At 43.0% G+C, this 13643-nt stretch overlaps 1 protein-coding gene across 2 annotated transcripts in view; it reads right to left on the reverse strand.

The window, feature by feature from the left end:
* CAPN9 (calpain 9) overlaps nucleotides 1-13115 on the reverse strand; it is a 27397-nt gene extending 14282 nt beyond the window's left edge. Inside the window, exons 1-8 of one of the 2 annotated variants that reach the window (XM_009871738.1) lie at nucleotides 12903-13115; nucleotides 7704-7773; nucleotides 7149-7267; nucleotides 6428-6561; nucleotides 5651-5819; nucleotides 4024-4107; nucleotides 3687-3772; nucleotides 1852-1929 (exon numbers count right to left, since the gene is read on the reverse strand). In XM_009871738.1, the coding sequence (XP_009870040.1) occupies nucleotides 1852-1929; nucleotides 3687-3772; nucleotides 4024-4107; nucleotides 5651-5819; nucleotides 6428-6561; nucleotides 7149-7267; nucleotides 7704-7773; nucleotides 12903-13115 (953 nt within the window). The remainder of the gene's footprint in view (nucleotides 1-1851; nucleotides 1930-3686; nucleotides 3773-4023; nucleotides 4108-5650; nucleotides 5820-6427; nucleotides 6562-7148; nucleotides 7268-7703; nucleotides 7774-12902) is intronic. The other variant, XM_009871739.1, reaches the window with a different exon arrangement.
* Nucleotides 13116-13643: the final 528 nt, after the last annotated feature.

Raw genomic sequence — 13643 nt, forward strand, 5'->3', positions numbered from 1 at the left:
TAGCCAACAAGAAGTGCCCCATTACACCTTACATTATTTGCTAAGCCCAAATATAATGTAAGCCATAGAGAGCATATTTCAAACTCTCACGGACTAATTATTCTGCTACTCACTATTTCTAGCAGCAGGCTTCAAATTCAAAGTATCTCATAAAGATTACCCCAGATCCTTTTAGGAGGCAAGCCAAGTCAGCATCAGGAGTGGTGAATAGACCAGCTGAAGGTCCTCAGCTACAGAAGCAGGGATTTAGCTCATTCACCCTCTCTTCAGCTGGACTGTGTAAGCAAGAATTGCAGTAGGAGCAAACTGAAAGATGGAGAGAAGCAGCTATGTTCATCTCTTTCCTCATCTGACCATTTTAATGCCTTTAGGGATACATCACGTTATTGCTCATACAAAGTCTGTATGTGAAGCCTGATGGGGAAACCATAAAGGTATGGCTTAGAGGGGGCTAAGAGGCAAACACTACTTAGAGAAATATTCAGAAGTCAAAAGGCATTATATCTGATGGACTCGGTGGAGGGTTTAGCTGGTATCAAACTTGCCTGACTAGTTTTGGAAACATTTATCTTCCCCGTATAATTTTTGTCCACTTAACTCTTTCAGTGGAAATTTCAGTCTCAATGGTTTTTATTTCAGCTGTCTATGGCTGAGATGTTGGATAAGGAAGGCCAACATTTGTCTGGGTATGCTCAACCTCATGAATTTTTATTGGCCTTCTGAGGACTTATGTAACTATCAGCTTAGCTCTGTTGGACAGACCAGTTTTTCACGAATTTTATTGCTCATTTGATGTCTGCTTGCACACTAGTACTTCCATTACAGGGTAAGGCCTTAAGTCATGCTCTGTATTGAGAGTTATTTGGGTTCCAGGTAAAGCTTTTGCCTCTTTTTCATTCACCTCATAAGCTCCAGCTCTGGCTGAGTCAAAAACATACAAAAGAAATCCACAAGATCTTTTTTGGATAAACTGGAAATGCCCTACTGCAATTGCAATGTCCGTAGCAAAATAGCTCAAAATATCCTATGTAAAAATACTTAACTAATGAATCAGCCACCAGACCTACTTCCCTCCAGAGCTATCAAAGTTTGGGATAAACAGTTTTATGTGACTTAACCTGCTCCATTGCCTATCTCAAATCACTTTTCAGCCCTAAAGTTTGTTTAAACTGCAGGAAAAATCTGGAATAATCCCACTGCATACCTCTCTAGATTTACCTTTATGTAAAAGAGATGAGCATCTGGCCAGATACATTGTCAGTAGTGCACGTGGTTAATATAGGTGGGGATCACGGGCAAGTCAGCCATCTGCTCTCTTTGAGATTGTGAATTTGGCATGAAGAATACTTCACACTTCTAAAGCAAATTCCACCATGGGTTTTTTTCCATTTCATTTTATCTTTACTTAAAATTTTCCATCATTTCACACATATCTTGGTGTTCTTTTTACACTTCTGTAGCAAGTAGTATTGCTTCTCAGGACTTCCTTCTCTTCCCGTGTATGCCTAGCACCAGCCCCGAAGGCAATCAAGCAGAGTGCAGTACAATCCTCCCTTCTGCAGAGCCTGCCTTTGTTCACGGGAAGGATTTAAAGAGTGTTAGGTTCAAGGGAGACACGTAGTATTTGCAATGTGCTAATGCCATTAACTAAACTGACTTTTAAAATGCTTTTTATTATTAAAATAGACATGGGTCCACATAAAACAGAAAACCAAGTAGGCATTCTACCTGCTCTCTCCTAGGCAGAAAATGAGCATTTCCTCAAACAGAAACTCTTCCTTATTTCTCATTTTGGTGATTTGCACCTTGACTTCTGATTAGAGGCAAATACTTTAAAAATCTGTGGCTTACCAGAACTCTCCATCATTCTGTGCTGCCTGAGATAGGCGTCTCTGCTCCACTGGGCTGACTGAACGCCACTCCAGAGAGCTGCGAAACAAACAAAACCAAGCTTTAATGTGGGTATGTGGCAATTACTTTTTCCCTGACTCAGAAGAACTAGGTGGACATGGCAGCAGGCTATTCTTCTTCCAGATGTGTTACATTTGAGCACCTCTCAAGCATTTAAGAGGTTTCCTGAATCCTGCTGTTACTCATGGTCATAGAGACCCAATTGATGTAGCTGGAAACAGGACCAAAGATGCCAGAGCTGCTCCAGGATGATCCTGCACGAGTTATTGCCTGCACTCAGAGTTGGCACTGCTGTCAGTTGTGAGGGTTGGATATAATTGGGATATTGGCAAACTTCAAGATTTTGGTAAGTTACACCCCTCCTTAAATCTGTTTTCCATCTGTAACACCATCTCCTCTTTTGTGTTTGTCAGTAATTTAGGGCCAGATGTTTCTTCAAAATTGAGTCAGTGGAAACTGAATAGGTTCCTTCCCCTGTACAGAGAGATTTCCTGGAGTAACAGGGGTTCTAGTTAAAGTCTTTGCCTTCTTTTCATTCACCCCTACAACTCCAGCTATAGCAGGTCAAAACCAAACAAAAACCTTCTAAAGCTTTTTGGGAAAAAATAAAAATGTCCTGCTACATTTTCAATCTGACTTAATAAATGAGGAGTGGCACACACCTTGTGTTGAGGTTTTTAATTCCAGCAACCACTGCAAAATGTTATTACAGATTTCTGTATTGACCTGTGAGCCCCTCTGCAGCTTGAGACCCAGAAAACCTCCCAAGTGCAGAATCAGAGCTCTGCTTTCAGTCTTTTCAAGGAACAGCATGAATTGCCAGATGCCTGTCCTGATCTTAACCTCTCAGGGTTTTCTGAGATTTAACCATTCATTATATATGTCAATTATCTCCATTTTTCATTTTCAAGATAATAAAGGATCAGAACTGAGGTGGAAATATTTCAATATTTCACTTATTTCTGAATCGGATACAGGCATTCAAAGTAGTCCTACAGGTGACATGTCTCAGCAATTTAAAGGGCCAGGCAGGTTATGGCTCCTCTTCTCTACATCTGTGCAAACAAAAAAAAACTTAGTAGAAGTAAGTGAAACTAGAAGGAAGTAAAACAAAAATGAAGTCATGTGTATGTGCAAAAGTATATAGAAAAATTTGTATGGTGGGCAATGTAGTGTTGTCTTTTACTATATAGCTTTTTTCTGGTTTATTATTTGCACTTTGTTTACATTTGGTAATAAAACCAGACTGGTTTTCAGACCAGTCCTTCTGTGTTTTGGTGGGTACGGCATGGATCCTGTCTCATTTAATGATCATATATAACCTGTAAGCTCCTGCCTATTCCTGACGTGTTTAGAAACCCGGAACAGTAAATGCAACTAGAGACTCACAATCTAATTAGAGCTTATCTCCAGTAGAATAAAGTACGGACATTGTGTTAGAGATACTACAGCAACAAGGCTTTCAAAAATTGCTCCAAATGCATACATTTCCCAGTCTGCATTGTCTTAAAATTAACTTAGCCTATTTATATTAATGCATGATTTTTTGCTAATGCTAGATTTTGAGGGATAAACAGCCTTGACAATGACCCCATAGTTGAGCAGTTTTGAAAATACTAAGGGTGACATGTTAGTATGGAGGTAACACTGTTACTCGTGTGCAAACTCTTGATTTAATTTTCCGTGGAGTAGCTGGGGCTGCAGAAAGCTGGCTGTGGAGCAGCGGCTGGGGTTTGGCCTTTGCAAGGCCGGTGCGTATGGGCCAGCTCACTCACTTGTCACTCCAAGGGCCGTTCCACTCGACCTCTCCCCAGGGATTCCTTATCCTTATGAGCTGCACTTGCCGGCCCCGATAGCTCACCTGGAGAAGAGATAAACAGAGAAAATACCAGATGTCAGTGGCTGAGAGCAGGGCTTCTCCAGCGTGCAGAGGCTGGGCAAGCTGGTGTAACAGCTGGGCAAAAGGTGCAGGCTGCTACAGGAGGTGCAGGAGGGAAAAATGGATGGGAATTTGGTTAAAATCTCCCAGGATAACTCCCTGTTATCTGAGGTCCAAGGATACTCCCTTATCTTTTCCCCAGGTCTCTCGTTGTCCTGCGCTGCTGAACGTACCTCATCGATGGCAGTCACAGAGTAAGCATGCCCTTTTATAAGGCCAAAGGGGGTTTTGGCTTCTGACTCGGCAGCACTGCTGGTCTGAAATAAGGGGGGAAAAAAAATGTGAATCTCTTTCTTCAGGGTGAGTTCTCAAGGGATGCCACCTGGTTGCTTCCAAGCATCAGCTGGGAGGTCATTGGCTAACCAGTACTATGAACAGGGAACTTATCTATCTGCTCGATGCAGACAGTGATGGTATGATGGTGCCCTCTGAGGAAAGGAAAAGATTTGGTTTTGTTTTTTAAAGCATTGTTCACTCAGAGGGAAAATAAGGTGTTTTCAGGTTGAAATACCCTCTCTGTTTCTGTGGTTTGGTGTCAATATTGTCTACATTTCCAGGATCTCAATCTTAGCTCCTGTTCAAACATAATTTGTATCAGTTAAGGAATGGGAAAAGGTGCTCTCAGATTCAGATCAGATGTTAACACGGTCTCATTTCTTGTAAAAAGACGAGGATGGAGCAGCGATGGCAGTGAATGGTCGTGTCAGCCAGCTAAGCATCGCACTCTCTGTCTAATTCAATAAATATTCAATTAGTCTTTGCATGCGACAAAGCTTCATTGGGAAAGAAAGAGAATCTCAGATCAGAAAACACTGAATACCAAAGCTGATGGCACAGTCCTGAGTAAAAGCGAGAGCTGGTCTTGAGCCAGGCAAGCAATAGGTTTGAGACAAGAGGTGTCCCTCAGCTCAGCCAGATGCTCAATATGAGGCTCTTGGGCAGAGGGCAAAGAAAAGTCTCTCTCCTCTCCCAGCCTGGGCACTTACTTTGCCTTTGTTATAAGTGCACCAAAGGGAAATGAAACATTTTGTGCTTGATGGCGTTTTTCATTTGCTCTGAAACATTTTTTTCCAGCTGCTCATTCTGGTGGAGAATCTTGGGGCACACTTTTGTTTCTGAACTGCCTTTCCTACTGAGCAGAATCAGGAAGGAACAGCAGTGAGGTTTTCACTCCTGCTATTGAGCAGCTCAGGCATTTTTCACCTGATAGGCAAGGATATGTGGACGGCTCCTTTTGCCCTGGATCAGACATACTGGCAGAGCAGCGCTAGTAACCTAAGCTGCCCACCTTTTTCTCTGGGAAAGCTGGATGTTTTAGTCTCTGGAGGGAGAAACCCAACATACCCTAGTACAAGCCCCTGTTTAAAAACAGACACACTGCTCCTGAAAATTGTCTTGAGTCTCTCAAGTCCCCACAGATGGTGCTACAGAAGTCAAGGCTGGAAAAAAAATCAATTTGGTAGTCTCTGGAGCCAGTAAATCCTCAAAAAGCTATGGCCAATTTTAATGCTAAGTGACAAAATAAGTCAGGATATTAAGTTTACCTTTACCAAGTGCTCATACTTATATCATCGCTACCTTAAATACAGCAGCTGAAAAGTGATTAATCTTTATCTTTTCTTTTAAACAACTATACTAAAGATCATATTAATATTACATATATATCAGTTCATAGCTATTATTTGCTGTTAAGTATATATCTATCTACTTGTCATTAATTTAACCAGTCTTTAAAAAGTAGGGTTTTTTTAAAAACAGGAACCACAAAACTGAGAAATTCAGACACCATTTCTTACTTACATCAATAGAGCAGCCCACCATTGAGCATCTTTTCAGAGCTTTCTGTAGGATTTCATAGAAATTGTCAGGAGCTTTTTTAACCTCATATGTTTCTCCTACACCCCCAGTGAAATCCTCCATGGCTTCTATCGTACTGCCTCCTTTCAGAGCCTCGTAGCTGCCATTCAACCTGGAAAACACATGCTGACCATAAGACATGCTTTCAAAACTTTGAAGATACCCCTGTTTGAGAGCTCTCTCATATGGGTGCAAAATTGCAGCAATGGTACTGAAGTCAAAAGAAGTACCCCAGAATGTAACCTGGTTGTATGGGAGGAGTATTGTGATCATTCTGCTTTCCTTATTAATTGCATTTTAAATTCATTCATTTCTCTATATCTCTAAAGCCTGAGGCTTTTCTTCCTTTAGTGCCAGTTGTCAAGTTAACCAGGACTGAATATCACTAATTGTCAGTGGCTTTCTACCTGTCAAATCATTAGAAAATACAGAGTTAACCACAACCATCTATTGAGATCTCAGCAGAGACACAAATGGCAGGATTCAGGCTTTGATCCAACTCTGTTGCTGTCATCTATGGTTGTATCTAATGATGTGCTGGAAGCTGGTCCAGCTCACCAGAGATAGACATAATGTCTTTAGACCAGGGCAGCAGAAAACACAGAAAGACGCATCGCCATGAACAACAAATACTTGACAGAAGCTGTTGAGAATAATGTACACACAAGTTGTGAATAATGTATGCACAATATCCAATTATGTATGTGCAGTGTGACTTACTTGGCATATGCTTTCTCTAGTAAGGCACTCCAAAATTCATTGTGTTCAGCTGAGTGCAGGAAAACCAACCGTCCTTTGAAGGTGGGTAATCGGTCATCAATCACGACATCCAGCCACTCGTTGTGCTGCCAGAACTATTTAGAAAGGATGGGGCATGAGTTTGTTAACAGCATGTCATTTCCTGAGCATAGGACTCTGGTGTCACAGCACTTCTAATTGTAAGTTAGTGATGATCATAGGCTTCATTACAAGTCACATGTAAATCATAAGCTAGGCTGCTCTGAAGGAAGAGTAATCTATTTTAAGAAAAGATTAAAAGCATAGAGCTGTATTGCAGCTCCTTGTCTGGATAACATCACTCATGGAGCTACACAAGCAGTCACTGCATCATTCAAGACACCTTTAAGTCACACACGTATTAGAGATTCCAGTCCAGCTCGGTTAAGATTTTATATGCTATGTGGGTTTTGTGTGCCCATGAAAATGTGACATTATTTCTAAAGCCATATATCTCTTCACAGAGCAGAAATGGCTATGCATATGCCTGTGGGAGGCTGACATAGCCCTCTGGGTGGTTCTCAAAACACAAACAACAGTGTATGCTCCACAACCTCTATTTTTTTCAGTGTCTCCTCTGCCATAACCGACTGTCCCACTGCGAAACAGACCACGATCTGTAATGACAGAAATACCTTCATGCTGTGCCAGTTGTTCATCTTACCTGGAAGTGAAATATACCAGCATAATCTGGCCCAAAATTTTGATCCAGTGGCACCACTCTTGCTAGTGTTTTTTCATTCAACGTGAGAGAAGCTATGGCTGCTAATAGCCAGCAGTCACCTGTGAATTGAGAAGGGGAAAAAACCCTTCATTTTCTGCTCTTCAAGAGAAGAAGAAGTTGGGGTGGGGGCCAGAGGAGACATTATGGCATTTAGCTGCAACTCCTCTTGAAATCCAAGCCCATGTATTCCCAGAAAGCATGTCCCTGCCTGGCCAGGACACATTTTCCTGCAGTTTGGAGATGCTGGTAGACAAAAGGCTCCTTCGGGCTCACAGTACCCTCATGTGGAGATGCTTCCCTGATCTGGAATCCCTGATCAGGACAATCCTTGGCACAGAGGTACTACCAAAGAGATGGCTGTGGGCAAGGTGAGTACCTCAGCTTCACTGCTCCCACCAGTTCAGGAGGGACAACAAGCCTTCATGTGTGAGGATATTCCTGCCGCTTCTCACACGGTGGAGGCATGAACACATCCACCCAGGGGGAATTACTCACCAAGATCCCCTTGGCAAATGTCAGTTCTCGTGGCTCCTCCAATGATAAACTTGGGGTCTTTGACAATGTCCTGTGAGAGTGGGAGAGAAACACAGAAATGGCTTAGAATGTGCCAGGAAAATACTGCCTGGGCTCACTCTGAGCCCAGGCATACAGCATGGTGTGTGCCACATGAGCTATATATCCTCCAGCAGGGTAGTCACCACAGAGAACTAGATGGAGAATCCTTGCTAATTAATTCCAGTGTAGAGCAATTAAAGAATCAGCTAGCCTCGTTTTTCCATAATTAGTTGCTTTCTAAAGAAAGGCTGGTATTCTTTATCTATCTTCAGACAATTGTTAAAATATCATAGTGCAATCTGGCCCAGAATCTCAATGTTAGGCTACAACTCTGGTCAAAAGGATTTGTTTGTTTTCCCCCAATGACTGGAAAAACTAGAAATGGCAATTTACCTTTAAACGCACAATGAAGCCTTTTATTTACCTGCCCATAGTACCTGGAACATGCAGTGTCTGACAACCATGAGACCATTTCCTCCTCAAATAAGCAAACAACAAAGGTAGACTCCAGTCTTGTTTGTTTAACAGAGTTAAATTCTAGGAGGAGCTAATACTACCCACCCTTGTGTGCTCAGAGGGACTGGTGCTCACAGTGGCATTAAAGAAATTCTCAGCCACTCATTTTACTGTTTTAACTCAACTACTAGCATAACAGCAGGATAAAAAAAAAATACAATGGTAAACCAATAAATGTAGCAGGAATTCACCTCTTTTTTCCCCTTTCTCATGGCCCATAAATTGAACTTAACTGATTGAACTAAACAGAAAACAGAGGAGGGTGTCTCACACACTACTAGAGGAATATGACTGTACTCAATATCTGCCTGATATGTTACTGCAGACCCTATAGTGTGAAGCAGATCTTTCTGTGTAAGTGGCAGAACCTTCCAGGAAAAAAAAAATAAAGAGGGAGGAAAAATAGAAGAACACATTCAGTCATTTAACACCTGCCTTTGCTTAGAAGGAAAATGAGCCGCTTTTGGTTCATTTTATGGCATTTTGTGAGGCCATCAGGGCAGTTTTGTTTAGTTCCCTGCACTTGTTGCTGAAGAATCTGCTATTGGCCGCTGCCGGAGGCAGGACACTCTCCCCGATGAACCAGCACTGCGGAGGCAATATTCAGGAGGATGCTGGTTTGTATATTTTTTGTTTGCTTTTGCTGGGGAGGAGGTGGTGGCCAGGTTGTGCCTCAGCCAGAGGTGCCCCAGGGAGGAGGCATGGCAGCTTGTCATGTCCCCAGTGTGTACAGCAAAGGGAAACCAAACTCCTCCTTACCTGGCCCACCTGCTTGTTAAATACACAGAGTCGTGTTGGGACTGGGCATGAACAATAAAATACACAGCTCATTGCCTTCAGACATAAATATAGCAACAGCTGATGATAAAGCAGCTGATCTTTAATAACACACCTTGTTTTAGCATCATTGATTCTGGGGAACGCGATACTTATGGCAAGAACTGTATTTAGCTCTTACCAAGAAGCTCTGTGTGTTAGCAAGGGGTGAGATCAAAAACCTTTCCACTGACACGGGTCTGAACATTAGATTCATGGCTCATTGCTTATTACACAGATCTACAACTGACATACAGAAAAATGTTTTCAATCTCCCGCATCTAAAGCAAAAGAAAAATCAATAAAAAGAATTGAAAGAATTTTGACTAGCCCTGTGCCACACTCTCTGCTGCACAAAAGAAAACAACACTGTACAGTTTTTGAGTGAATGTTGCAAAAACAATATTAATTTTAAAGGGATTTTCAAACTAGGTAGTATAATAATGGGTATCAGGGCTTTTAGCATGCTAAAGGACAAAACCCAGAGGTGGAGCTTGCATTTACACACAGCATACAGTAATTCAAGGACCCGCCTTTACAGAGATATTGCCCAAAAGTAGGGATATGCAATCCTTAGAGAGATGAAACAAGGTGGCCCATAAGTCTCCTGATGCTAAATAAAACCTGTGTTTCTTTAGATTCAAAGGAAAACAAATTGCATCCCTTGTGCCTCTGTTTCACATTGGTAGAGGACGTCTAAGAAAGGCTAAGGGTGAGGCGGCTTAGGTGGCCTTATTGCTGTGATTACAATTATCTGCCTCGTTCCAGAGCACAGTACCTGTCATATTGGTTGCCAGCAGCTGTTCGTATTAGAATAATTTCATTTTACTTCCTTCTGTAGACCAAGGACTCATTTGATGTTGATAAAACACATTTGTGGGGGTTTTGTTTTGGTTTGGTTTGGTTTTTTCCATTCTTCAACTTATATTCCTAATTTTCCCAGACACTGAGCTGTTGAATTTATCCCACCAGTTGAATTTAAAGTAAGAAGCAAAAAAGAAGGGAAAGGGAAAGGGAAAGGGAAAGGGAAAGGGAAAATATAATGTGAAAAGGGTCTTCTGTTCTTCAGATTATTCCAGAATTTTGATAAGGTACAGTTTCAAAGGTTTAATTTGTAAATTGCTAAACAAAATTGCTAAATATCTTTCTGAATCTTAGAGTACTTAACATTTATGTAGAAAGAGAGATATTAATCTGGGGTAGATTCATGTAGCTCACTAACTGCAGTCAGAGATTTACAGATTAGTGCTAGCTGAGGGTCTTGTTCATGCTGCCTACAAATTTAATATATGTTCAGATATATGCACGTGAAGACAATGCAAAAGCCTTCTCTACTCTTGTTAGTAAAGATTAAACTCTAACAGAGTATATATTTGAATACTAACATCAGTCGGCCCTGCAATTACTTGCATGTATTGTGCTACGCTTCATCCAAATCACTGTAAAATACTGGTAGGAGAGGCAGTAAAAACCAGTCAGTGTGAAAAGCAGTTTGAACACAGGTACTCTACAGAGAGGCTGTGCTTTTGGGCTCACCCTCTCTGGTACCACAGTTTTGCCAGCTGTGCTGGGACAGCTAACCTGGCATATGTCCCAGGCCCATATCCTACTTGCAAAGTAAAACGTGTTAACTTGAAACTGTGTTATGGTGCCTCTACTTTGCTGCTGTTCCTGATGGATAACGGAGATGAAACTGATCTATCTTAAATGTTGAGGAGCCAGAGAAGAGCATAACTAATACCCTGTCTTTATATATGCTCTAGTCCACTCTATGAGACCTCACCTGGGGTACCATGTTCAGCTCTGGAGTCCTCAGCACAAGAAGGACATAGACCTGTTGGAGTGAGTCCAGAGTGGGGCCACGAAAATGATCAGAGAGCTGGAACACCCCTCCTATGAGGAAAGGCTGGAAGAGTTGGGATTGTTCAGCCTGGAGAAGGGAAGGCTCTAGGGAGACTTTATTGCAGCCTTTCAACACTTGCAGGGGGACTGTAAGAAAGATGGGCACAATCCTTTTAGCAAGACCTGTCGTGATAGGACAAGGAGTAATGGTTTTAAACTAAAAGGTTGTAGATTTAAACTAGACATAAGGAAGATTTTTTTACAATGAGTGTGGAGAAACACGGAGACAGGTTGCCCAGAAAGGTGGAGGAGGCCCCATCCCAGCAAATATTCAAGGTCAGGCTTGATGGGACTCTGAGCAACCTCAGCTAGTTAAAGATGCCCCTGCTCACTGCAGGGGGATTGAACTAGATGACCTTTAAATGTCCCTTAAAATCCAAAGCATTCTATGATTCTATAATCCTCTCAGCCTCCCCTGAGCTTTACTTCTCTCTCTGCAGCTCACAAAAGTTCACGTTTTGCATGGTGGGAATTGGAGTGTAAAGGTAGATCTTGTTTCAAGTACCTTACTCATCCTGGAAATGTTTCCAGTTCAGTGTACAAAGATCCTGAAGAAGACTGTGCCAACTACAACAGACAGACCTCTTTCCCCTGGCCCTGGGCACTACCCAAAAGGACACGCAAGCTCTCAGCTGCTTCTGGCCACATTTGACAGCAAAATTTAGCTATTATGAAGTGCCACATGGAAGAAAAGACAAACTAGCCCGTAATATCTGGCCAATGGAGAAGCATTCTTTCTGATTTAGTGTTGCAGCACTCCAGTTACCACACCAAAAGCATCACAGCCCCATCCTGTGCTGAGGGGAAGCCCCACAGCCCAGCTGGCTTTTGGGGCACAAAAGGCAAGACAGGCGGCAGTGCCTGAAGGGGCTGCACTTACCATATGTAGGAATCTTCTATTTTTTCATAGCTGAAACTTGTCCAGGAGTAATAGCTGTAATTCTACTCTGTAATCTAACTACCAGGTGTTGAGGTGTTTAATGTGTTTAAATGCCTATCATTGTGGATTAAGTTAAGCCAAAATACAAGCCCTTCTTTAAGCTTGTTTTGTTCTTTTTCTCCCTTGGTACCGGTGTCACCAAAGGAAAGCTTTCTACTAAGGGAGAAGCTTTCAGACCATGAGGAAGAAGAGAATAAACATCAGTCATTAGCAAAGAAATCATAGAATCATAGATGAAAATGAAAAAATGAAAAAGAGCCACAAATTTTCTGTGGGTATTATTTACAGAAACAAGTGGGGAGAAGGAATCTGGAGTGATATTGGGTTTGTGATCTGAGAGCATTTGACTAGTGAAGCTTCAGGCTCTTGCTGTGTTATTAATGTTTGTTATGCAAGATGCATTAAGAGATACTCATCAAGCCCTTGGCTACTGCTGAATGGCTCAGTAACCATGGCATGTAGTCATAATCTCTCAGTGTTTCATGATGGAAGAGAGCAAGTACGAGTCTCTTAATCCAAAAGTTAAAAGTTTTCAATTTTTTTTTATTTTAACCTTAATTATGAATTTTCTACATTAACAACACTTGATTTTTACACAGTTAGAACATCATCATAATGTATTTTACCTTTAATTCCTTGTGCAACCTCTTGTTTTCATCTTAACATTGTTTTTGTTTGGCAGTAATGTAAGAGCGAAGGCTGGTTAGGAGTTGTTTATGCATGTACATAAATACACATGCAAAAAATGTGTCTATACAATGAGCTACATCTACAAAAATGGGATGAAGCCTTCCAGAAACTCTCATCCCACAGCCTGAGCTCTTTGTGGGTGACATCCCGACCCGAAGGGTTCCCCCTCATGCTTTGTCTCCCCGAACACACCATGCATTTGGTGCAATCCCAAAGCACAGCCGCACCTGGCTATTTTGGCAGGACGGGAGGAGGGAGTGGAACATCATACTCACCCCGGGCCTCTTCCAGATGAAGGGAACGGGTGGCTTTTCACTGAAGAAGAGAGAGGAGTCACAGGCAGGGAAGTCAGGGTCCTCGAAGAGGATCCCCCTGCGCAGGCACTCCTGCTTCAGCTCCCCGTAGGCCTGACCCGAGCTGTGGGTGGGACGCGCGGTCGCGGGCAGCGCTGGCAGCCTCGGCTTCGAGTCCCGGTACAGGTAGGGCATGGCTCTCTCCCGCCTGCTAGAGAGAGAACTTGGGCAGCTCAGGCTCAGCAGGTGGTGCAGGCAGAAGGAGAGGGGGGACAGGAGGCAAAAGAAGAGGGAGAAAAAGTACCTCTAGCACCTTGTGAATGGAAAAGGGGAGGAAAAGAGCGTGCTGCTGGGGGAGCGAGCAACGTCCTCCAGCCTTCCTCTGTCGCACCTCGAGATCGACCTCTTGGCTGCAGCAGAGATGAACGCCCTGAAAGCAAACAGGGAAGGGAAGCAGCTGGCCCCATCCACGCAGGGAGCGGCCAGGTGGTGCCCCGTCCTCCCCTGGGCAGAGGTGCTGCACCTGCCCAGCGGACAAGGAAGGGCGTGCACGGGGCCTGACACTGCTCCCCAGCCAGCATGGGCCTGGTGGGAGGTTGCCACTGGGCCAGGGGTGGCTTCGAGGCACGCAGAACCCGGCCAGAGCCCTTGAACCATGATGTTGGTGGTGAGCCCGGGGGAGAGAAACTAGAGCCGCACGGTGGGGTGTAGCTGCTGTTTCTC

Source organism: Apaloderma vittatum, unplaced genomic scaffold (assembly GCF_000703405.1).
Source record: "Apaloderma vittatum isolate BGI_N311 unplaced genomic scaffold, ASM70340v1 scaffold11726, whole genome shotgun sequence".
NCBI classification, from domain to species: Eukaryota; Metazoa; Chordata; class Aves; order Trogoniformes; family Trogonidae; genus Apaloderma; species Apaloderma vittatum.